General features: G+C 37.1%; 2 protein-coding genes across 4 annotated transcripts in view; one reads left to right on the top strand and one right to left on the bottom strand.

Annotated features, from left to right (window-relative positions):
- The window catches only part of ART3 (ADP-ribosyltransferase 3 (inactive)), a 38,093-nt gene extending 33,323 nt beyond the window's left edge, over positions 1-4,770 (top strand). For both annotated transcript variants that reach the window (XM_060147994.1, XM_060147993.1), the window contains 2 exons: positions 803-832; positions 2,464-4,770. In XM_060147994.1, the coding sequence (XP_060003977.1) occupies positions 803-832; positions 2,464-2,594 (161 nt within the window). In that variant the 3' untranslated portion in view covers positions 2,595-4,770. The remainder of the gene's footprint in view (positions 1-802; positions 833-2,463) is intronic.
- Positions 2,760-27,184, bottom strand: part of NUP54 (nucleoporin 54) — a 39,797-nt gene continuing 15,372 nt past the window's right edge. The window contains exons 7-12 of one of the 2 annotated variants that reach the window (XM_060147991.1): positions 26,012-26,066; positions 25,488-25,581; positions 12,572-12,679; positions 8,316-8,435; positions 7,654-7,764; positions 2,760-5,510 (exon numbers count right to left, since the gene is read on the bottom strand). In XM_060147991.1, the coding sequence (XP_060003974.1) occupies positions 5,382-5,510; positions 7,654-7,764; positions 8,316-8,435; positions 12,572-12,679; positions 25,488-25,581; positions 26,012-26,066 (617 nt within the window). In that variant the 3' untranslated portion in view covers positions 2,760-5,381. The remainder of the gene's footprint in view (positions 5,511-7,653; positions 7,765-8,315; positions 8,436-12,571; positions 12,680-25,487; positions 25,582-26,011; positions 26,067-27,184) is intronic. The other variant, XM_060147992.1, reaches the window with a different exon arrangement.

Here is a 27,184-nt window from a genome sequence, read left to right as displayed (position 1 = left end):
CAGAGATGGAAACATGGAATATGGGAAGTTAAGGAACCTGTCAAAGGCTAGGATGAGACAGTCAAGACCCAAACTTTTCAAGTTTTGTTCATTTTCTGTCACATGACACTTGTCTTCCAGCTAGATGTAGTTACAGAAAATACACCTCTAACCTGGGCTCCTAGAATTGGCATTTGGCTTCAAAGCCGTCAGAATATGGCAATATTGTAATATTTCAATGCCAACACACTTGGAGTTAGAATAGCATAGTAAGTAAGAGCAGAGGGTTTGAAAGCAGGCATTGCTACCACTGATTACCTCTGTGATCTTAAGCAAGTTTGGGGGAACTTCTGTATAATATGGATAACTCTACTACCTACTAGGAGTGTAACAAGTAAAGGTAATAATGTACATAAAGCATTTGGTCAATGCGTGACACACAGGAAGCATTCAATAAATGATTAGTGTTATGGTTGTGCTTGGGAATCTGAGTTCAATACGTAGAAAAAAGACTTTTCTTTTTTAACAAAGTTTAACCTTTCTTTTAATGGAAACACACACACACACACACACACGCACACACACACGCACGCACGCACACACGCACACACACACACACACACACGGTAAAAAATTTCAAAGCATGCAAATGTTTAAACACTGAACCCTTCCCCCAGTCCCACCTATACCTCTAAAACTAATGCCCTGCCCCTCAGTCCCACACGCAGAGATAACCAAATTAGCTTAATCATTTAATCACATTTTTCTCTTTGGGATAAATCTGTGTACAATGCAGTTAACTCAAAATCTGTTTATATTTTAGAAGACAAAAGTCAAGATATCGACAGTCCTGGTAAGAAATATCTCATTTCCTTAGTTGATAAATGTCTGTTTCTGCAATACAGAAAAACTGAGAAATTTATTTTCTCTCAATAAAAGGAACAAAATCTCAAGAGTTTAAAGCATCATATATAATGTATAATGTCATATCCAAATGCTTGTATGTGCAAATGGGGGGGGCAACTTGATTTTGCTTCTTAAGCACTCATTTTCAACTATGTATATAGACTGTACTTTTTCGAGCAATGGTTCTCAACCCTGCAACCCAATTCTCTCTTTTTAGAACAAATATTTTATAAAGGTATCCTGAAATAAGATTCATAAATAAGTCCCACTTGCACCATAAGAAAATCAATATAATGTCCTAACTATATAACAAAATTATATACATTTCAATATGTAAACGCCTAGATTATTCTAGATGTCATGAAGTAGACTGTATTTATTTACACAGAGAAATCTGGATTTAAGAGAGAGGACTGGAAGCTATTCTTTACAAATATAAGAAAATGAAAGTGAAGAAATACCAGGGGCACTAGAATAGAAACCAGTGTTTATTAAAACTACCCCAAAATATTTTGCATATATGTAAAACTTAGGTTCTGGGTTTGAGCATTATAAATAGGTTTTTAACATATATATGTCTAGCAGTGCATTTGAAATTTATGTGCAAGTGGGTCGATTTTTCCTTGTGCAAGACTGTCGAGAGCACTGCAGGATACTAGCCCTCTACTTCCACCCCAGTGCCGTGACAGTCAAAAATATACTCTGACAAATTTCCAAACTGCTTTAGGGGGCAATGCAGCCCCCTTGAGAACCACTGCTCTCTAGTAACAAACTAATGCATGAGTGCATCTGCTTGTCCATTTTCCCCATCTGTATACATATAACTGCACGTTTATAATCATGGCAAGTAAATTTATGAGTTGAAGGTTTTTATAACATTTACTAGTTATTTCTCTTGGTTTCACTTATGTGAGTGGTGATCCCATTTGGATATTTCCAATCAGTCTTCCCTTGTACAGTCTAAACCAAAACACAGCCAGAAGTCAGATATCTGAGTTAAGGGCAGTGTGAAACAGACCATCCTGAGATGGCTGGACTCCACTGTACCTCTCTCCACTAGTTCAGGTGAAAGGGAAGCAGTTTTCTCCAGAGTAGTGTTTTATGTATAGAGGGAAAAAAATTTTTTTATCAGCTTGCAGGGCTGTTTAAAAAATGCAATTTTTTACACTGTAAAATATTACACTGTATATTGGTAGAATATGCATATGAAATATACTATCTTGAAATAGAAAAGACACAGAATTTAACTTCATCTTGCATATACAGAAAATGAAAATTTTAAATTGCCAAGAAATTCTAGAGAACTTGAACAAAAAAACTACCTTGTCTACATAGATACTAAAAAGCCTGTGAAATCTTAGATAAAACCTAGATCAGCACACCCTGATGATATATATGAAAATATAGCCCCAAATCTGTAATGAACTATATTTATTTTAAAGTTGTCCTGGTTAGAATTACTTCATGTAAAACTCAACCTGGATGTTCACATATTCAGGATATATGGTGTAGGTGGATGAAACTTGATACTAAAAATGACATGTGTCAATGACTATGTCTTCTCATTAACAGCTCCAGCTCCAGGTCCAGTTCCAGGTCCCAAAATCCATACCTCCGCATCATCTGGCAAAATGCTCCTTCCACCGTTTGGGACATTCATCATTTTAATCAGTGTTTCTGCTCTAAATCTCTGTTGCTCTGTAGTCTGATACATTCTTTTTAATTTTTGGGGGGCGGGGGCGCTGATTTATTTATTTATTAGACTCGAGTGCTTTAGTACAGAACGGTACAGAGATGTTTGTGCTTCAATACTTTCAAACACTGAGATTCTGATAATTTCAAGGTAAACAAGTTTCAAGACAGACTAGCTTTTTGATACATTCTTTATTACTTGAAATATGCTACAGGCATCCCACAGAAATCATCAAAAGGAGTGATGTATTTTTCACTTGTTGGCCAAAGTCATTCGATAAAATGAGAATTACATATTAATGTAATTAACAAATTCAGGTAGCTGACCCAGATGTCACAGAATTCATTTTTCACTTATTTCTATATTAATCTTACGATTGCAAAAAACTGTATACTTTTGATTTAATTCAATAAGACTTTAAAATTATTAGCTATAATTTCAGTAGAATTGCTAGATATTAAAATGTCAGTAATGCTAATGGTTAACCTGAATTTAATTCCTAATTAGAATTTAAAGGTGTTCTACTTATCTTTAAAGGATCAAACTTTGACTTCTATTCAAATAGTGTATTCTTTCAGTCTCTTCATTTTCCTTCTATATATGAACACCTTATATTGTTATAAACACAACAGTTTACCAAGTATTTCACATACGTAGTCCCTAACTTGAACCTCATGTTAACCCAGGAAGGCAGACAGTACTGAATGAATATGTGGGCTCAATAAGCAAGGAAAATGAGTACAGTACAGTAGTCTTTTACCCCAGGTATTGTGGTGGTTGAAAAGTAATTGATTTAGGCATGGGCTTTGGTAACTGACACTTGTTTACACTGCCAGTGTTTCAAAAAAGGACTTAAGGCCACTTTCAGAGATTCAGAAAAACTACATGAAAGTTCAACTAGGTGTTTGTTAGGGGTTCAGTGTGCTTTAATTCTACCATTTACCTCTCTTCATGTTCAGAATTTTGAGTGGACTTACCACAAGAACCAGTTCACAGAACGTCTATAAATTGTGCTGGAGAACACAACTTAGTCCAGAGGCCAAGGTTGGTCTTTTCTTCTCGTTTCCACCCAAATCTAGAACTTGGTTATCAGTTGCTTGGAACACAACTCAGGTACAGACCAAGTCCAGTTATCTAACCAGCTACATGAACAAGGACCACAGGCCTTGCCTTACACATGTAGTCACCAGCAGGATCAAAACTTAGGAGGCTAACTGGGCCTGTCTTTAAAAGGCAGACCCCGCGCCCTATCTAGGGCTTGTGAAATTAGAAACCTAACATACGAGAGGACAAAAAATGAAAGGCTAGAGAAGTAAGCATGCTATGCATGATTAGCCATCTGCCCAACAGAGAATGTGGCTCAGTGAGTAACAGGTCTCATCTATTAGATCACCAGCTCTTCCTACAGTGAGCGGGTGTGCAGAGGGGCAAACTCCTTCCACATTCGGCTACATGGATGAGAAAGATGAGAGGTGTTATAAGAAACAGCCCCGTGAACCTTGTTTGTGTCTCCTACACAACTGTTAGCTAGCTAGTCTGCATCCTGACAGATTCCTTCAGTGGGATCTCAGAGGGAGGCCTCTGGATGTACAGTGCATCACACTCCTTACTCCTTGCCATCCTCATAATAAACACAGTGGCACGGTTCATGGGGCTGTTTCTTTTAACACCTCTCATCATAAGACAAAGCATTACGCAGAAATGCAGAGTTAAAGCATTCCAAGAGGGGCCAAAATGATGCAGCCCAGGTGTGCAGTTTGTAGTCAGAAAAATTGTTTAAAATTATCTAGTTGTTAAAGAATCACTATTGCACATTATCATGTCTAATTCACATTTTCCAGTGTTTTCAGATACTAATGATGTATTAGAGAATTCTTTATCCTGGATGATATCGGAAGTAATTTTTATTTGCTGTACCCTAGTCAAAATATATCAGTACTGATATACTTTCCTTAGAGGGTAAAGTCAGACTTAAAGCCAGGTTAAAACTGAAATTCTTGAGCTGTGATTATGATTTAGTATTTGTGTGGACATGAATGGCCATTCTCCCAGAGCCAAATAAAGCACCAGACAGAATTATATAAAAGTAATTATAATCAAGAATTTATTTATAACTTTTCATCTTTTTTAGAAATAAAAAGGTTTAAAAAAAAGTTGTAAAAATGATAAAATGTAATTTTGTTATATCCTAATTGCTTAGGTGTGTTCTGTAAATTCCAAATAAGTAAAATAATATAAAAATATATTTTCAAATCTTTATAGAATGAAAAGAAAACCACATTAATCATTAAATACTCTTGGATTTTCTTTACTCCTCCCACAGATGAATTCACAAATATAAAAACTGACATACATTTACATTCTGAAGTACAAATCTCCAACAGCCAAGTAATTATACAGTTTGTTATGTGCAAAGTAGACATTTCCTATTTACTTGCTATGGAGAGCAGAGTACAGGCTCAATGGAGAATAATCATTAAACAATGATTATTTTTAAGAAGAATGCTGTTGTAAAAAATATACAATAGGAAATATTTTTGGTAATTATGTACTTCTTTTTTAAAGTAGTTACAGCTTTTAGATGTAAATCTTTCAAAGGCTATCTCTGAAGAGCAGTGATGTGACAGTTATTTCAGATTTGATGAATAATAATTTGTCAGGAACCTTCTCAAAAACCAAGTCAGGAGAGAGGATTGTTTGTTTTCTTTCTTTTCCCCTCCACGTGGTCAGTTTCATTCTTAAGGAAGGTCTGATATAACAAGAAAATGTATTTCACAAACCTTTAACACAAGTTTGTGAACTGTCAACTGAAGACACCACCTCTGATGTGGATGGTTTCATTCAATCCATGTTCTACCAACTTGATATCTTCTAAGTCATCTTTTATGATGCTAATCAAGTGGCTAAGGCCTTCCTGTTGTTGTTTCAAATGCTAGAAGGAATTTAAAAAATATCAATGTATTTATTAAACTGCACGCTACTCACAGGAAAAAGGCTATTTTTCACTATTTTACCAGCAACACAGCACTTAGTGGCTGCTCTCATTATCTGCATGTTTAAACACTTGTACTATATGTTTTGCTAATACTTTTAAATACAGTAAAATACTACTGTAAAAAGCAATAAAATCAAATATACAATGAACAATATCTGTAACAGAAATTTTACAAAAGATGCAGAGTTTTAAAGGTTCCTTTTATCAACCTTTGATAAAAAACAAAGGTATATTAAAATAATGCAAGAAGGTACTCAAATATAGATGACTAGCAAAATAATCATTCTGAAAACTGAGGATTTCCATGTTTTGAAGTACAAACTGATGATAATAGTGATATAACTACAACTGCTAGCATTTTAAAGAGTCCTTCCCAGATGTTAAGGCAGCTTGAAGAGTTTCATGGGTATTAACTCATTTAAAATCCCTTTGAGCACACACTTTGGGAGTACCATTATTACCTCTTCTCTACAGATAAAGAAACTGAGATACAGGTAATGAGCCATGATGCTTCAATTCCAAAACAATATACTGCTTTTCATCATCTTAGGTAGGTGTTTATATTATTCCCAATTTTACTGCATAAACTCTTTTATATAGTTCTTTATTCCAATATGCTGGGATCTTTCTCAGTTAATTTTATTGTAAATATGAATATAATCAAGTGTATGTATACTTTTCGAGATCCAGAAGCCAAACTAATTTTTAGTTGCATATAACGGCAATATCCACTCTAAAGCACATAATAAAATCAGACTTGTTGATGACATTTATAACTACCTAAAATCCTCAGGGTCATACCAACCTGCCACGCCAATTAATCCTACCTAATAGGTTCCACAAAGTTTACCATCTTAATATATTTTTTTAGACACAGCTGATGGCTGGATAGCTTTTATTAAACCGATCTATATTTATACTAATGAAACTAAGCTAGAGCAGTACGTCCCAACTTCATAGAAAGTGAGCCGTAGACAAGTGGTTGGAGGTTTCGGCTACCCCAGCCTACACCCAGGTCCCCTGAGGGCTGACAGGATCAGTAACTCTACATATTTATAATTGATATGTGGCATCATGTAAGTTGGGAATATGTGATATAGAGCAGTTACTTCTCAGACTTTGTGCATACAAATCACTCTGTGATCTTGAAAAATGTAGCTTTCGGAGTCTAGAGTACGGACTGAGCGTCTGCATTTCTAACGACCCCCCAGGTGCTGCTGCCGCTGCCCACACACGGCAGCAGGGTCTAGGGTACTTCGGTTGTCTGTATTACCTCAGAATTCATCGATGTGGGGGACAGGGGAAGAGAACGATTAACTTTCTTTTGGTGGGAAAATATACATATCATGTCCATTTTAACCATTTTATGTCCAGTCCAGCAGCACTGAGTAAATCATGTTGTGCAACAATCACTACCATCTATCTGTTGAACTTTTTCATCTTCTCAAACTGAAATTCTGTACCCATTAAACACTAGCTCCCCATTCCCCTTCCCCTCAGCCCCTGGCAACTACCATTCTACCCTCTATGAATTGGACTACTCTAGGTACCCCATATAAGTGGAATCATACAACTTTTGTCCTCTTAAACTGGCTTATTTCACATAATGTCTTCAAAATTCACCCATGTAGTGTGTGCATGTGAGAATTTCCTTCCTTTTTAAGGCTAATATTCCATTGTATATATGCCATATTTTGTTTATTCATCCACCTATGGACACTTGGATTGCTCCCACTTTGGCTACTGTGAATAACGCTTCTATGAACATGGCTATACAAATCATCTGTTTGAGTCCCTACACTCAATTCTTTTAGGTATGCACCCAGAAGCAGAATTGCTGGACTATATTGTAATTCTATGTTTAATATTTTGAGGAACCATTTTTCACAGTGGATGCATGCACCATTTTTACATTGCTGCTAGCAGTGCATGAGGGTTCCATTTTCTTCACATCCTCTAAACCCTTGTTATTTTCTGGGGTTTTCTTTTTTCTTTTTTTTTTTTTTGGATAATAGCCATCCTAATGGATGTCAAGGGGTGAATTCACCTTTTTAAAAGGTGACTCTAGTGCAACACCTACCTGCTTGATTTCTCGTAACAGATCTGCATCTATGTAATATCTTTCTTCGGATTTGACTGCTCCAAAATGATTCTGCATCCTGATCTGGGACATCAGTTCATTCAGTCGGCCCTAAAAATAATACAGAGTTGAGGGACTTCCCTGGTGTCACGGTGGATAGGACTCGGCACTCCCAATGCAGGGGGCCCGGGTTCAATCCCTGGTCAGGGAACTAGATCCCACATGCATGCCGCAAATAAGAGTTTGCATGCCACAACTAAGGAGCCCGCCTGCTGCAACTAAGGAGCCAGCAAGCTGCAACTAAGGAGCCCGTCTGCCACAACTAAGACCCGGCACAACCAAATAAATAAATAAATAAATAAAAATACTGAGGTGAATTACAACTGCTCACAACATTTCTAAAAGAGAATGTTTTATTTTAAAAGGATAGGTACTACTCTAATTAAAGGTGCCAATTCTCCCTTTGTACATTACTTGAAACACTAATACAAGCCCAAAACATCATGATTAAGAGTCTACATTAGAAACGAAGTTTTGATTAAAAAGAACAAATACTTAATAAAAAACAAGTGTACAAAATTCCTCTTTTTGAAGACCAAGTAACATTTCTCTGCAGATACACCTGAAACAAATTCTAGCTTTATGGTCTTATAAGTGCTTACCTTAAACTGAGTAGGGGCATTTAGTTCACACTGAATTGTATCTAGCTGAACTCGCAACTGCTCTTCATCAGCTTGGATGGCATACCCACTCTTCCTCTGAATTTCCTGTTTGATGAGGACCTATACAAAGAAAAGCCACCAACAACGATAGAATCATCTCTTTTCAGTTATGCAAGTAATTTTATTACACATCAATTGTTGAAAGAAATTAGCTGAATACACTAACAATAGAATCATTAACAGTTCAAGATTTGAATTATGTTTGCCCATTTTTATTAGGCAAGTTACATTAATTTGTTTCTTTTAATGACTACATAATTTTCATGCATTATTAATAAACTCAAGTGTTCTTGAGGGGCATATATTTTATTTCTAGTCTTGACACTATGAACAATGCTGTAATAAGCATTTTTGTATATATATCTTTATTTACTGGTATAGACCCCCAGGAATGAGATTGCTGGGTTTAAAAGTGTGTGTGTTCAATCTTTAGAAGCTGCTAGATTGCTTTCCCGAAGATCCTCCTGATGAGTATTAAAGAGATCATGCAAATTTTTTTAAAAACCTACATTCCCTTCAATGTATTTTTTTTTTTTTTTTTTGGCCGCGCCACTTGGCCTGTGGGATTGGCTAGCAGGATGTTAGTTCCCCGACCAGGGATCAAACCTGGACCCCCTGCAGTGGAAGCACAGAGTTATAACCACTGGACCACCAGGGAATTCCCCCCTTGAATGTTAAAGGACCATCTTTTAATGGTTAAGAACTACTTTGCATCTGTTCTTCTGTGAACTGCCTTTATACATTCTTTGCCCGTATTTCACTTGGGGTTTTTTAGGTCAAATTATAGGATCTCTGTATAATACAAACACTACAACTGAAATCAGTGCTGTTTGCAAATTCAGATTTTTCTTTTTCTGAAATCACTTTACTATTGACAAATGGCTTCTGTTACCTTTTACTATACAAAATTTTCTAATTCTTACATAGTCAGTTTTGTTTTACAGTTTCTGGCTTTCTAAGAAGCTAAAAGTCTCTCCAGTCCCTAGGTTGTACATGCAGCCTCATAAATTTCTTAGAGTTAAGTCTTTAATACCCCTTATTTTTGTATATGGTGTGATACAGTGGTCTAATTTTATTTTCCAGATGGATAGCCAGTTACTCTAGCATTACTTATTAAATAAACCCACTGAATTGAAATACCACCTCTGTCATATTAAGATACGTGTGCGTCTATTTCTGGATTGTCTATTCTTTTCTATGGATCTTTACATCCAATCCTACACCAATCCCATATTGATTTGATTACAAGAGCTTTAAATAGGTTCTAAAATTGGATAAGGCAAGTCCCCTTCACTATCTTTTTTGTTCCCCCCAGCAGCTATTCTCAAAACAATTATTTATGAACTGAAAGATTTCAATTTTTTTAAAGTTGTAATTCATTTTTAAATTTTATAAAGTAGATATTGTCTTCTCATCCAAGAATATGGTTTATCTGTCTCTCTATTTGTGAAAACCTTAATTCAGATTGTATATTTTCCTCAAATTTATTCCTAAGTATTTTACAGTTTTTTCATAATAGTGAATGAAATATTTTCCTATTTCCATTAATAGTATAAAGAAACACTGATTTTTGTACATTTACCTCATACTGAGCCATCTTGCCACATTAATTCTATAGTTTATTTCCTTGGGTTTTCTAGACATACAATCATGTCATCAGCGAAAAGAGATGATCTCTTTTCAATCTTTATACTAGTTAACTACCCTGCTCATTACATTTATGAAAACATATATTTTCCATGTGTTGCTATGATAAATTATGTTGACAGATATCCTGTTATAAAACCAACCCTCCATTCCTGAAATAAACCTTACTCAAAGTATATTCCTTTAGAATTTGATAAATAGCTGGATTCTCTTCACTTATATTTCATTTAGAATTTCTGCATTTGTTTTCTTTGGTCAGATTTATTGAGGTATAATCCACATACAACAAAATTGACCCTTTTTAGGTGGACAGTTCTATGTATTTGGACAAACACAAGTTCCCATCACCACAGTCAAGATACGGAACATTTCCATCACCCCAAAAAGTTCCCTCCTGCCTCCTGTAGCCTCCTCTCCCTTACCTCCTGCTCCTAGCAACTACTGATCTGTTACCCACCTCCAGTTGTACCTTTTGCATGAATCATATAAATGGAATCATACCACATGTAGCCTTTCAGTCTGGCTTCTTTTGCTTAGCATAATTTGCATCTCTACTAGAATTATCTGCTTTATAAATTTTTGTTTTGGGGTACTAAAAACAGATGTAAAATGCTGCCACTGCTCTGAGAAACAATTTGGTAGTTCTTCAAAAAGTTGAACATAAGAGTTACCGCATGACCAAGCAATTCTTATCCTAGGTTTATGCATCCAAGAGAAACAAAAGCATAAATCCACACAAATACTTGTACACAAGCGTTAATAGCAACATTATTCATACTAGCCAAAAAGTGGAAACAACCAAAATGTTTATCAATTGATGAATAAATTAAAATGTTGTATAGTCATACAATGAAATTTTATTCATCAATAAAAAGGAATGAAGTGCTATTACATGCTACAACATGAATGAACCTTGAAAATATTATGCTATGTGAGAGAAAGCCAGTCAAAAAATACCACATACCATATGATTTCATTTATATGAAGTGTCCAAAAGAGGCAAATCCATACAAACAGAAAGTGGTTGCCTAGGGCTGGGGGGGTTTGGGATGAAATGGGGAGTTGCTGCTAATGGGTATGGAGTTTGTTTTTAGAGTGATAAAAATGTTCTAAAACTGACTGTGGTGATGGTTGTACAAAACTATGAATATACTAAAAATCACTGAATTACATTAAATAGGTGAATTGTATGGTATATGAATTATATCTCAAACTGTTTAAAAAAATCCATATTTTTCATTTTGTCTGAAATAAAGTAACTTTGGAATTAGCTCTTTAATGGTTAGACAAAATTCAGCAATGACACTACTATCTGACCTTGGTGCTTTTTCCATGGTTGATCTTTAATAACTTTCCCAATTGCTTCTATGGTATTTGTCTATTTAAGATTTTTCTCTGTAGATCAATTTTGCTAGAAAATCATCTGTTTTCTCTAACTTCTCAGTTTACTGCTGTGAATTCCATTGCAGTATTTTCTTATTCTCTTGTGTATATCTGTGATAATGTCTCCTTTCTCACTTCTAATTTTTCTTTACCTTCTTCAGGCTCATGAGATGAGTCTTTTATTCCTTCTTCAGACTCATGTTTTGCCATTTTAATGGTCTTTTTTTCTTCTTAAACTATTTATTTATTTGGCTGTGCCAGGTCTTAGTTGCAGCATGCAGAATCTTTTAGTTGCAGCACGTGGGATCTTTTAGTTGCAGCGTGCAGCATCTTTAGTTGCAGCATGCGAACCCACAGCTGCAGCATACGGGATATAGTTCCCTGACCAGGGATCAAACCCAGGCCCCCTGCATTGGGAGCGTGGAAGTCTTAGCCACTGGGCCACCAGCGAAGTCCCTTAATGGTTTTTTCAAAGAAACAGCTTTTCCATTTAATCTTTCTATTATGATTAATTTTTAAAATTTATTTCACTTTATCTTTATTTCTCTCTTATTGGTTTCTGTTGGCTTATCGATAGTATTTTTCTAACTTAAGATCAGTACTAAGTTCTTTACTTTTTGCATCTGTACTTTTAAAAATGAAGATTTTTTAAGGTTATAAATTGTCCTCTGAGTGCAGCTTTTGCTGTATCCCATTGATTCTGCTATATAATGTTTGTTTTCATGATAATTTCAACTTTTGTTGCTGTTCATTCTTTTACTTCCTCTTGTTAATTTGCAAGTTCTATTGTTTTTCATTCATTAACAGTTACACTCCCTTTTCTAGCACTCAAAATCAAAACTGTATTTTTCTACTATTTTTATGAAAACCAGATATTAATGATCTGATGCATACTTTTCTTGCACCACGATGATTTTTTTTTCACTGCTTTCCCCCCACCCTCTCAATAAAATGCTAATTTTAGGATATTTTCACATCCTTCACCCAGTCCTGTAAGATCTCTCCTCCAACTTCCAGGTTTTAATGAGAAAGTTTGGTACTTTCAGTTTCAGACTATTATTGTTATTTCCTTTTAGTCTGTTTTTTTCTATTGTAAAAATCCATATTTAGCATTTCCATCATGTATACAAGTCTTATAAATGTTGGAAAAAAGTCCAAATTACTACCTGTAAGGTTCTATGGGAAAGGTCCATGAGTTTCCTCTTGTATTGTGCAATTTTGGCCATAGTTGTAGTTTGATTCTTCTGTAATTCACCAATATCTTCAGATATGATCTGTTTTTTTAAAAAAAATTTTTTTAAGGTAAATCAAATATAGGTATCACAGCTATTTATCAGGTTTACCTATATGCAAAAAACGAGCCTAAGATTCATCTTTCAAAATATAAACTCCTTTCCTTTAAATCTCCTTTTATATTTCTTCCCCTTTTGTACATTTAAAAATTAAAAAGTACCATTCAAAAATTTCTTTAGAGCTCCAGAAAATTTAGTGATGAGGCAAAGTGTATAGAAAAATAATATACTTGTTGGGCTTCCCTGGTGGCGCAGTGGTTGAGAGTCCGCCTGCTGATGCAGGGGACGCAGGTTTGTGCCCCGGTCCGGGAAGATCCCACATGCCACAGAGCGGCTGGGCCCGTGAGCCATGGCCACTGAGCCTGCGCGTCTGGAGCCTGTGCTCCGCAACGGGAGAGGCCACAACAGTGAGAGGCCCACGTACCGCAAAAAAAAAAAAAAATAATACACTTCAGAAATAATTAAGGAACTTGAAATAATACTGTAGAACAGAGCCAACAACCAGGCCATTAATGGAAAAAATTAAGATCTATAAAGTGACATGCAGGAGGGGCCTAAAATGTAGTATATAGTCCAATATCAATTGTAAAGGAATATTATGGAGGGATATGCTCACAGTGGAGGGGAAAAGGAAGGATATCACACAACTGAAGACATTTTTATGTCTCTGGATCTTTGATTTGCTCTTTCCCTAGCCTGAAATCCTACTGTTCCACCTTATGAAAGTCTTAACCTTACAGAGTGAGTTAAAATCCTATTTAATTATAGCTTCCCAATCAAAATTAACCCCATTATTGTTCCTATCATAATTAATCATTCTATGACACTGGCTTACATTGAGATGTTATAAGTAAGAGGGTAAGAAGATTGTACAAGACATATTTTAGCATGTCTACCTACACATATCACCTTTTAAGGAAACTTTCCAATGCCAGGCCATGTTGAAGGGACAAAATTAGGTGACCATATTTTATATTACGTAACCCAGGCACCCTCCCCATCTCAGTTTTGAAAAGTTGGCAGGGCTTCTAGACAAAAAGAGTAATTACTCTTCTATACCAGCAATAGTAAGAATAAAAGAAATGTTACCCACTCCCAGTATTTATTGACAAACACTAAAACAGTCTAGGAATTAACCAAGAAAAAATGCCTATGATTTTTAAAGAGCTTATTTTAAAAACTGTTACAAAGAACACGAGAGACCTCAATGAGTAAAGAAACAACATGTTCATAATGGAATAATTTAATATTATTAAGATTTAATTATCTACAAATTATATATTTAATGCAATTCCAACTAAAATTCTAGCATTTTGATAAACTCATTCTAAAACTGTTATAGAAGAATGAAGATCCATAAAGAGCTTAAACATGTGAAAAGAATGAAGATTGGAGATTCACTCTACCAAATATATTTAAGATATACTACAAAGCCATAAGAGTAAAAAAATGTGAAACTGATTTAAGAACAGACTACATCACATATATATGGGAACTTGGTTTGATAAATGCTTTCTTTGATAAATCATTGAAGAAAATAGTTTTTTTGTGAATGACATTGGAAAAACTGACCCACTATTTAGAGAAAGTTGGGTTCATATCACTTAGTATATATAAAGTGAACTCCACGAGGACAGACGACTCAAATGGGAAAGGTTAAAGTCTAAAATCATAGGAAAAAAAATATAGGAGACTCTAAGACCTTAGGTGAGGAATGATTTCTTAAGCAAATTCCCAAAAAAGAAAACACAAGGCCAAAACAAACCAATGGATATCATTACATTAAAATTAAGGTTTTCATAAACAACAAGATCCTACTGTATAGCACAGGGAACTATATTCAATATCCTGTGATACACCATAATGCAAAAGAATATGAAAAACAATATATATATATATATGTAAAACTGAATCACTTTGCTGTATAGTAGAAATTAACAGAGCATTGTAAATCAACAACAACAAAATAAGGGTTTGCTGTTCAACTATGGACACTAAAGACAGAGTTAACAGATGAGAAAAGTAGGAGATATTTAAAATGATATAAACAGACTAGGGGTTAAAATCTATAATAAATGATGAACTCCTGAAATCCAAAAAGAAAAGACATGATGCCCAATAGAAAAACTGGACAAGATAGACTAGGTACATGCCATTCTATCTCTCCTGTTGAAGACAGCCGTAAAATGAACATAATGCATGGGCAACTACCTGAGGACTCTGAAAAATGAAAAGTGGCAGGAGGAAGAAGACACGAATTTGAAGTATCACTGAACCAGTGGTGAGTTTACCATTATTTTCCTCTCTGGCAGCCCCCCAAGTTTGGTTTCAACACGGCCCAAAACCTGGAAGTTCTGGGCTGTGTTGAAACCCAGCTCTAGCTCTAGTGCAAGGAAATACATTATGGTATCTAGAAAAGAGTTTCTCAGTTTTAACACTATTAATTCGGGCCAGATAATTCTTTGTTGGAGTGCTACTGTTCTGTACACTGTAGGATACTTATCAGAATCCTGGCTTCTACCCACTAGATGCTTGTAGCATCCCCCCAACCGCCCAGCTGTAACAACCAAAGAAGTCTCCAGATACTGCCAAATGTGCCCTGGGGGACAAAATCACCACCACCACAACCCCCAATGAGAACTACTGCCCTCGAGCAACCACTAAAAAAACTGATAGTTGAAATGACAATAAATTAAAAACAATACTAAAAAATGTCCAAATAACCCAGAAGAATGCAAAAAAGAGGAAAAATAGGAAGGAAAAATAGAGTGAACAGTTAACAATAAGATTGTAGGTCTAAATCTAAATTTTATGCTGTCTACAGAAAATGTACTTCAAATATGATAAACGTAGGTTAAAAGTAAAAGGATGGAGAAAGACATACCATACAAACACTAATCAAAAGAAAGCTGGAGTGGCTTTATGTTAATATCAGAGAAAGTAGACTTCCAGAGCAAAGAGGATTCCCAGGGATAAAGAGGAACATTATGGAAAAATAAAAAGTATATATGCCAAAAAATGTAACAATCCTAGATACTTAGCTACTTAACAGCAAACCTTCAAAATACATGAAAGGAGAAAAAGACAAATCCACAATTGTAGCTGGAGACTTCAACTCTCCTCTTACAATAGAACTAGTAGACCAAAAACTCAGTAAGAATATAGAAAAACTGAACAATCTATCAAATGGATCTCACTGACATTAACAGAAAACTCCAAGAACAGCAGAATCCACATTCTTTTCATAGGCACGTGGGTTAAAAACCTTTACAAAGTTAAGGACTTCCCTGGTGGCGCAGTGGTTAAGAATCTGCCTGCCAATTCAGGGGACATGGGTTCAAGCTCTGGTCCTGGAAGATCCCACATGCCACGGAACAACTAAGCCCATGTGCCACAACTACTGAGCCTGTGCTCTAGAGCCCATAAGCCACAACTACTGAGCCTGTGTGCTGCAACTACTGAACCCCACGCACCTAGAGCCCATGCTCCACAACAAGAGAAGCCACCGCAATGAGAAACCCACGCACCACAACAAAGAGCAGCCCCCACTCGCCACAACTAGAGAAAGCCCGCGTGCAGCAACGAAGACCCAATGCAGGGGGGACCTTGAAGATGGCGGAAGAGTAAGACGCGGAGATCACCTTCCTCCCCACAGATACAGCAGAAATACATCTACACGTGGAACAACTCCTACAGAACACCTACTGAAGCCTGGCAGAAGACCTCAGACCTCCCAAAAGGCAAGAAACTCCCCATGTACCTGGGTAGGGCAAAAGAAAAAACGAAAAAACAGAGACAAAAGAATAGGGACGGCACCTGCACCAGTGGGAGGGAGCTGTGAAGGAGGAAAAGTTTCCACACACTAGGAAGCCCCTTCACGGGTGGAGACTGCGGGAGGCGGAAGGGGGAGCTTCGAAGCCGCGGAGGAGTGCACAGCAACGGGTGCGGAGGGCAAAGCGGGAAGATTCCCGCACAGAGGATCGGTGCCGACCGGCACTCACCAGCCCGAGAGGCTTGTCTGCTCACCCGCCGGGGTGGACGGGGCTGCGAGGCTCGGGTTTCGGTTTCGGACGGAGCGCAGGGAGAGGACTGGGGTTGGCGGCTTGAACATAGCCTGAAGGGGTTAGTGCACCACGGCTAGCCGGGAGGGAGTTCGGGAAAAGTCTGCACCTGCCGAAGAGGCAAGAGACTTTTTCTTCCCTCTTTGTTTCCTGGTGCGCGAGGAGAGATTAAGAGCGCGGCTTAAAGGAACTCCAGAGACGGGCGCCAGCAGCGGCTAAAAGTGCGAACTCCAGAGACGGGCGCGAGGCGCGGCTAAAAGCGCGGACCCCAGAGACGGGCGGGAGACGCTAAGGCTGCTGCTGCCGCCACCAAGGGGCCTCTGTGCGAGTACAGGTCACTCTCCACACCCCTCTTCCGCGGAGCCTGTGCAGCCCGCCACTGCCAGGGTCCCGCGATCGAGGGACAACTTCCCTGGGAGAATGCACGGCGGGCCTCAGGCTGGTGCAACGTCACGCCGGCCTCTGCCGCCGCAGGCCCGCCCCGCACTCCGTGCCCCTCCCTCCCCCCCGCCCCCGGCCTGAGTGCGCCAGAGCCCCCGAATCAGCGGCTCCTTTAACCCCGTCCTGTCTGAGCAAAAAACAGACGCCCTCCAGCGACCTACACGCAGAGGCAGGGCCAAATCCAAAGCTGAGCCCCAGTGAGCTGTGAGAACAAAGAAGAGAAAGGGAAATCTCTCCCAGCAGCCTCAGAAGCAGCGGATTAAAGCTCCACAATCAACTTGATATACCCTGCATCTGTGGAATACCTGAATAGACAACCAATCATCCCAAATTAAGGAGGTGGACTTTAGGATCAAGATCTATGATTTTTTCCCCTTTTCCTCTTTTTGTGAATGTGTATGTGTATGCTTCTGTGTGAGATCTTGTCTGTATAGTCTTGCTTCCACCATTTGTCCTTGGGTTCTATCCGTCCATGGTTTTTTTTTAATTTTTTTCTTAATAATTAATTTTAATAACTTTATTATACTTTACCTTCATTCTTTCTTTCTTTCTTTCCTTCCTTTCTTCCCTCCTTTAGATAACGAATCATCCCAAATTGAGGAGGTGGTCTCTGAGAGCAAGATTTATGATTTTTCCCCCTTTACCTCTTTTTGTGAGGGTGTATGTGTATGCTTCTGTGTAAGATTTTGTCTGTATAGCTTTGCTTCCAACATTTGCCCTAAGGTTCTATCCGTCCCTTTTTTTTCTAAATATTTTTTAATTCAATAACTTTATTATACTTTATTTTATTTCTACTGTATCTTCTTTTTTCCTTCTTTCCCTCCTTCCTTCCTCCCTCCCTCCCTCCCTCCTTTCTTTCCTTCTTGCCTTCTTTCTTTCTTCCTTCCTTCCTTCCTTCCTTCCCTCCTTTCCTTCTTTCTTTCCTCATACTTCTACTAATTCTCTCTACTTTATCTCCCTTTTATTCTGAGCCGTGTGAATGAAAGGCTCTTGGTCCTCCAGCCAGGAGTCAGGGCTCTGCCTCTGAGGTAGGAGAGCCAACTTCAGGACACTGGTCAACAAGAGACCTCCCAGCTCCACATAATATCAAACGGCGAAAATCTCCCAGAGACCTCCATCTTAACACCAGCACCCAGCTTCACTCAACGACCAGCAAGCCATAGTGCTGGACAACCTATGCCAAACAACTAGCAAAACAGGAACACAACCCCACCCATTAGCAGAGAGCCTGCCTAAAATCATAATAAGGCCACAGACACCCCAAAACACACCACCAGACGTGAACCTGCCCACTAGAGAGACAAGATCCAGCCTCATCCACCACAACACAGGCACTAGCCCCCTCCACCAGGAAGCCTACACAACCCACTGAACCAACCTTAGCCACTGGGGACAGACACCAAAAACAGCGGGAACTACGAACCTGCAGCCTGCAAAAAGGAGACCCCAAACACAGTAAGATAAGCAAAATGAGAAGACAGAAAAACACACAGCAGATAAAGGAGCAAGATAAAAAAATGCCCCAGACCTAACAAATGAAGAGGAAATAGGCAGTCTACCTGAAAAAGAATTCAGAATAATGATAGTAAGGATGATCCAAAATCTTGGAAACAGAATGGACAAAATGCAAGAAACAGTTAAAAAGGACCTAGAAGAAATAAAAATGAAACAAGCAACGATGAACAACACAATAAATGAAATTAAAAGTACTCTAGATGGGATCAAGAGCAGAATAACTGAGGCAGAAGAACGGATAAGTGACCTGGAAGATAAAACAGTGGAAATAACTACTGCAGAGCAGAATAAAGAAAAAAGAATGAAAAGAACTGAGGACAGTCTCAGAGACCTCTGGGACAACATTAAACGCACCAACATTCGAATTATAGGGGTTCCAGAAGAAGAAGAGAAAAAGAAAGGGACTGAGAAAATATTTGAAGAGATTATAGTTGAAAACTTCCCTAATATGGGAAAGGAAATAGTTAATCAAGTCCAGGAAGCACAGAGAGTCCCATACAGGATAAATACAAGGAGAAATACGCCAAGACACATATTAATCAAACTGTCATAAATTAAATACAAAGAAAGCATATTAAAAGCAGCAAGGGAAAAACAACAAACAACACACAAGGGAATCCCCATAAGGTTAACAGCTGATCTCTCAGCAGAAACCCTACAAGCCAGAAGGGAGTGGCAGGACATACTGAAAGTGATGAAGGAGAAAAACCTGCAACCAAGACTACTCTACTCAGCAAGGATCTCATTCAGATTTGATGGAGAAATTAAAACCTTTACAGACAAGCAGAAGCTGAGAGAGTTCAGCACCACCAAACCAGCTTTACAACAACTGCTAAAGGAACTTCTCTAGACAAGAAACACAAAAGAAGGAAAAGACCTATAATAACAAACCCAAAACAATTTAGAAAATGGCAATAGAAACATACATATCGATAATTACCTTAAATGTAAATGGACTAAATGCTCCCACCAAAAGACACAGATTGGCTGAATGGATTCAAAAACAAGACCCATATATATGTTGTCTACAAGAGACCCACTTCAGACACATACAGACTGAAAGTAAGGGGATGGAAAAAGATATTCCATGCAAATGGAAACCAAAAGAAAGCTGGAGTAGCAATTCTCATATCAGACAAAATAGACTTTAAAATAAGGACTATTAAAAGAGACAAAGAAGGACACTACATAATGATCAAGGGATCGATCCAAGAAGAAGATATAACAATTGTAAATATTTATGCACCCAACATACACCCATGGACAGATCATCCAAAATGAAAATAAATAAGGAAACACAAGCTTTAAATGATACATTAAACAAGATGGACTTAATTGATACTTATAGGACACTCCATCCAAAAACAACAGAATACACATTTTTCTCAAGTGCTCATGGAACATTCTCCAGGATAGATCATATCTTGGGTCACAAATCAAGCCCTGGTAAATTTAAGAAAATTGAAATTGTATCAAGTATCTTTTCTGACCACAACGCCGTGAGACTAGCTATCAATTACAGGAAAAGATCTGTAAAAAATACAAACACATGGAGGCTAAACAATACACTACTTAATAATGAAGTGATCACTGAAGAAATCAAAGAGGAAATAAAAAAATACCTAGAAACAAATGACAATGGAGACACAATGACCCAAAACCTATGGGATGCAGCAAAAGCAGTTCTAAGGGGGAAGTTTATAGCAATACAAACCCACCTTAAGAAGCAGGAAACATCTCGAATAAACAACCTAACCATGCACCTAAAACAATTAGAGAAAGAAGAAGAAAAAAGCCCCAAAGTTAGCAGAAGGAAAGAAATCATAAAAATCAGATCAGAAATAAATGAAAAAGAAATGAAGGAAACAATAGCAAAGATAAATAAAACTAAAAGCTGGTCCTTTGAGAAGATAAACAAAATTGATAAACCATTAGCCAGACTCATCAAGAAAAAAAGGGAGAAGACTCAAATCAATAGAATTAGAAATGAAAAAGAAGTAACAACTGACACTACAGAAATACAAAAGATCATGAGAGATTACTACAAGCAACTCTATGCCAATAAAATGGACAATCTGGAAGAAATGGACAAATTCTTAGAAATGCACAACCTGCCAAGACTGAATCAGGAAGAAATAGAAAATATGAACAGACCAATCACAAGCACTGAAATTGAAACTGTAATTAAAAATCTTCCAACAAACAAAAGCCCAGGACCAGATGGCTTCTCAGGCAAATTCTATCAAACATTTAGAGAAGAGCTAACACCTATCCTTCTCAAACTCTTCCAAAATATAGCAGAGGGAGGAACACTCCCAAATTCCTTCTACGAGGCCACCATCACCTTGATACCAAAACCAGACAAGGATGTCACAAAGAAAGAAAACTACAGGCCAATATCACTGATGCACATAGATGCAAAAATCCTGAACAAAATACTAGCAAACAGAATCCAACAGCACATTAAAAGGATCATACACCATGATCAAGTGGGGTTTATTCCAGGAATGCAAGGATTCTTCAATATACGCAAATCTATCAATGTGATAAACCATATTAACAAATTGAAGGAGAAAAACCATATGATCATCTCAATAGATGCAGAGAAAGCTTTTGACAAAATTCAACACCCATTTATGATAAAAACCCTGCAGAAAGTAGGCATAGAGGGAACGTTCCTCAACATAATAAAGGCCATATTTGACAAGTCCACAGCAAACATCATCCTCAATGGTGAAAAACTGAAAGCATTTTCACGAAGATCAGGAACAAGACAAGGTTGCCTACTCTCACCACTATTATTCAACATAGTTTTGGAAGTTTTAGCCACAGCAATCAGAGAAGAAAAGGAAATAAAAGGAATCCAAATCGGAAAAGAAGAAGTAAAGCTGTCACTGTTTGCAGATGACATGATACTATCCATAGAGAATCCTAAAGATGCTACCAGAAAACTACTAGAGCTAATCAATGAATTTGGTAAAGTAGCAGGATACAAAATTAATGCACAGAAATCTCTGGCATTCCTATACACTAAGGATGAAAAATCTGAAAGTGAAATCAAGAAAACACTCCCATTTACCACTGCAACAAAAAGAATAAAATATCTAGGAATAAACCTACCTAAGGAGACAAAAGACCTGTATGCAGAAAATTATAAGACGCTGATGAAAGAAATTAAAGATGATACAAATAGATGGAGAGATATACCATGTTCTTGGATTGGAAGAATCAACATTGTGAAAATGACTCTACTACCCAAAGCAATCTATAGATTCAATGCAATCCCTATCAAACTACCACTGGTATTTTTCACAGAACTAGAACAAAAAATCTCGCAATTTGTATGGAAACACAAAAGACCCTGAACAGCCAAAGCAATCTTGAGAACGAAAAAAGGAGCTGGAGGAATCAGGCTCCCTGACTTCAGACTATACTGCAAAGCTACAGTAATCAAGACAGTATGGTACTGGCACAAAAACAGAAAGATAGATCAATGGAACATGATAGAAAGCCCAGAGATAAACCCACGCACATATGGACACCTTATCTTTGATAAAGGTGGCAGGAATGTACAGTGGAGAAAGGACAGCCTCTTCAATAAGTGGTGCTGGGAAAACTGGACAGGTACATGTAAAAGTATGAGATTAGATCACTCCCTAACACCATACACAAAAATAAGCTCAAAATGGATTAAAGACCTAAATGTAAGGCCAGAAACTATTAACTCTTAGAGGAAAACATAGGCAGAACACTCTATGACATAAATCACAGCAAGATCCTTTCTGACCCACCTCCTAGAGTAATGGAAATAAAAACAAAAATAAACAAATGGGACCTAATGAAACTTCAAAGCTTTTGCACAGCAAGGGAAACCATAAACAAGACGAAAAGACAACCCTCAGAATGGGAGAAAATATTTGCAAATGAAGCAACTGACAAAGGATTAATCTCCAAAATTTACAAGCAGCTCAATAACAAAAAAACAAACAACCCAATCCAAAAATGGGCAGAAGACCTAAATAGACATTTCTCCAAAGAAGATATACAGACTGCCAACAAACACATGAAAGAATGCTCAACATCATTAATCATTAGAGAAATGCATATCAAAACTACAATGAGATATCATCAGTCAGAATGGCCATCATCAAAAAATCTAGAAACAATAAATGCTGGAGAGGGTGTGGAGAAAAGGGAACACTCTTGCACTGCTGGTGGGAATGTGAATTGGTTCAGCCACTATGGAGAACAGTATGGAGGTTCCTTAAAAAACTACAAATAGAACTACCATATGACCCAGCAATCCCTCTACTGGGCATATACCCTGAGAAAACCATAATTCAAAAAGGGTCATGTACCAAAATGTTCATTGCAGCTCTATTTACAATAGCCCGGAGATGGAAACAACCTAAGTGTCCATCATCAGATGAATGGATAAAGAAGATGTGGCACATATATACAATGGAATATTACTCAGCCATAAAAAGAAACGAAATTGAGCTATTTGTAATGAGGTGGATAGACCTAGAGTCTGTCATACAGAGTGAAGTAAGTCAGAAAGAAAAAGACAAATACCGTATGCTAACACATATATATGGAATTTAAGAAAAAAAAATGTCATGAAGAACCTAGGGGTAAGACAGGAATAAAGATGCAGATCTACTGGAGAACGGACTTGAGGATATGGGGAGGGGAAAGGGTGAGCTGTGACAGGGCGAGAGAGAATCATGGACATATACACACTAACAAACGTAGTAAGGTAGATAGCTAGTGGGAAGCAGCCGCATGGCACAGGGATATTGGCTCGGTGCTGTGTGACAGCCTGGAGGGGTGGGATAGGGAGGGTGGGAGGGAGGGAGACCCAAGAGGGAAGACATATGGGAACATATGTATATGTGTAACTGATTCACTTTGTTATAAAGCAGAAACTAACACACCATTGTAAAGCAATTATACCCCAATAAAGATGTTAAAAAAAAAAAAGACCCCATGCAGCCAAAATAAATAAATAAATAAATTTATTTTTTAAAAAAACCTTTACAAAGTTAAAAGAATTGAAATCATACAAAGTTCTCTGACCATAACAGAATTAGACTAGAAAACAACAGAGTAACAGAAAAATCTCCAGACACTTGAATATGAAACAAGTCTAAATAATCCATTAGTCAAAAAAATCCAATAGTCAAATAGAACACTCAAGGGAAAAGAAAATATTTTTAATGAATCAAAGATGACAAATAGAACATTATGAAAATTTGGGGAATTCAGGTAAAGCAGCGCTTAGAAGGCAATTAATAGCATCAAATGCCTTTATCAGAAGTCTCAATAACCTAAGCTGCTACCTTAAGAAACTAGAAAAAAGAAGAGAAAAACCCAAAGCAAACAGAATAAAGGAAATGGTTATGAGCAAAAATTTATGAAACTGTAAACAGAAAATCAGAAGAAGAAAAAAATCAGCAAAACCAAGAACTTGTTCTTTGAAAAGTTCAATAAAATTGACAAACCTCTAGCAAGACTGATAAAAATAAAGAGAAATAATAGCTTCTTTGGCTTTACTTTGAAGAACTTTGGTCACACCCCATTTATAGTACTATGGACAACTCATTTAAAAAGTGATGCCAATAAATTCAGTGTATCCAGCCTAAGATACTAAGGCCTGGATGTCATGTCACATTAAAAAACTATGCTGGAATTTTTAGCCAGAGAAAATAATACTAAAAAGGAAGAATGATTATGAAGTTCAGATATCTGTAGGGCTATCATAGGAACATAGTGATTACCTACAAAACATGCCAGAGAAAACAGGTGTAAAGTATAGCAAGGCAGATTCTGGATCAATATAAGAAAGAAAACTTGTATCAATTACAGCTGACAAGGAAATGGGTTGCTTCATAAAACAGTAAGCTTTACATTACTCAAACAGAGTCCAAATGAATATCTAATTAGGAATTCCATATAAGAGAACATGGAGGTGATGTCTAAGCACCTTTAGGCATTTGATTAAAAAAGTCTACTTCATAAAATATTAAGTAGATTTAAGCATTCAATAATTTAAATTTGCTTCATTAACCTACAAATTATAATACACTATGACAACATAATCATAATTGTAGCCTTCATTTTCAAAAGTGTTTAATAAAATAATATGCATTCTCTGGCTGGAACTGAAAATAACAGTCTAATTAATCTGTTAAAGTCAACAATTCTGGGACTTCCCTGGTGGCGCAGTGATTAAGAATCCGCCTGCCGATGCAGGGGACACAGGTTCGAGCCCTGGTCCGGGAAGATACCACATGTCGTAGAGCAACTAAGTCCGTGCGCCACAGCTACTGAGCCTGCGTTCTAGAGCCCACGAGCCACAACTACTGAAGCCTGTGCACCTAGAGCCTGTGCTCCGCAACAAGAGAAGCCACCGCAATGAGAAGACCGTGCACCGCAAAGAAGAGTAGCCCCACTTGCCGCAACTAGAGAAAGCCCGCATACAGCAACAAAGACCCAATGCAGCCATAAATAAATAAATAAATAAATAAATAAATTTGTATTATATTAAAAAAGCCACAATTCCAAATTCATTGTTAAAATATATCAAATCAGGTTTACATGATTTTGGAGGCTCCATAATGAAGAAGTTATATAAAAGTATAATTGCTAATTTGCAGTATATACTGTATTATCTCCCCTAAGACAGAACAGTAACTAAAACACATGGTAAAAAGAAAGGTCTGTAACCCCTATACTACTCCTAGGGCCAGAGAATGAAGATAGATTCTTACATCTAATCTGGTCTGATGCTGCTTAGTCATCTGATCTTGAACCTTCAGTCTTCGAAGAAGTTCTTTGAAACCCACCATTGGTACAGGAATTAACCTGAAGAAATACAAGTGGTCAATTTTCAGACCTAAACCTATTATTACAAAATACACGGTAAGGTTTTCATAATAACACTCATGTAATTTCACTATATTTCTAGGGTTCGAAGGCAGATCTATGACTATGAAATCAACAATGTTACACCACAGAGATTTCACCTAACCTCCTTATTTTACGAATGAGGAAATACAGTTTGGTCAAAAACTGCATTATTAAATGCAAATATATAATTAGGGCACTAGTACTCAGATTTTAATGTTTTCACCACACTATGCTGCTTTACTATAATCAGCATTCTTTAAAAAGCAATGAAAAGGAAAATAAACTCACCTCGAATGTAAGAATTATAGTTAACAGCTTGCATTTGTTTGCTTCCCTGGTAGTAAATATTAGTTCTTATATGAAAGCAAGATGAAGATACACTTACTTTTCAGAATCAGGGTTATCCACCTTGGCTTGTTCCCAGATAATTGGATCAACACCTACCACAAAGAAGAAATATTTTTTCTAAAAGGAACTATTTTCCATTTTTATAATATTTGTATGGGAAAAGCCCTGCTAAAGTAAGACACAAAACCTAGAAGCTGTAATGAAAAATGATTGTCAAATATGACCACAACAACAAAAAATTGTAGGATAAAGCTAAATAAAAAAGTGACTTGAAAGCAAATATCTATAACCTATAGGGTAACAGATTAACCTCCAGAATATAGAAAGAGCCCCTCTAAATCAGAAAGACAAAAAATTTAATAGAAAATGGGCAAACAACATGAATAGGTAATTCACAAAAATTATAAACATGGGACTAATAAACATACAAAAAGCTGGTCAACTTTAGTAGTAATCAGGGAAATGCAAATGAAAATATTAATTTTTTGCCATCAGAGTGGCAAAATTAAAGACTGATAATCTCCATTGTTGGCAAAAATAGAGCAGAATGAGAAAACATTAGAAAAATTAAAAATATGAGGAAAAGTAACACATTCCTGTTATGAATGTAAATGGTAGAACTTCCCCTGGAGAGCCATTTGGCAGTTCTAACAATATGTTAAGTACAGTCATCCCTCTGGCATCCACAGAGAATAGGGTTCAGGCCCACCCCACTCCTTGGGGATGCTCAAGTCCCTTGTAAAAAATAACGTAGTTTTTGCGTATAATCTACAGCCATCCTACCATACGCTTTAAATCATTTGTAGGTTACTTATAATATCGAATACAATGTAAATGCTTTGTAAATAGCTGCCAAAGCGCCGCAATTCAAATTTTGTTTTTTGGAACTTCCTAAAATCTTTTTTCTCCTATTTTGGAGCTATGGTTAGTTGAACGTGCAAATGCAGAACTTGCAGATGTGGAACTCTCAGATACAGAGGGCTGACTGTATACATAATCTTGACTCAAAAATTTCAGTACCAGAGATTATTCTAAAAAAATACACACCTATGTGTTCTAAGACATATTTACAAGGATGTTAATTGTTGCATAGTTTATAACAGTAAAAGGTGGAAACAACCTAGAGGTTAAATTCAGTAAGGTACATCCACAGTATTCCACGCAGCTTTTAAAAAGAATAAGATTTATCTTTATGTACTGACATGGAAAA

The sequence above is a fragment of the Lagenorhynchus albirostris genome, chromosome 4, assembly GCF_949774975.1.
Source record: "Lagenorhynchus albirostris chromosome 4, mLagAlb1.1, whole genome shotgun sequence".
NCBI classification, from domain to species: domain Eukaryota; kingdom Metazoa; phylum Chordata; class Mammalia; order Artiodactyla; family Delphinidae; genus Lagenorhynchus; species Lagenorhynchus albirostris.
Note: the sequence above shows the minus strand (reverse complement) of the source record. Positions and strands in the feature narration are given on the sequence as shown.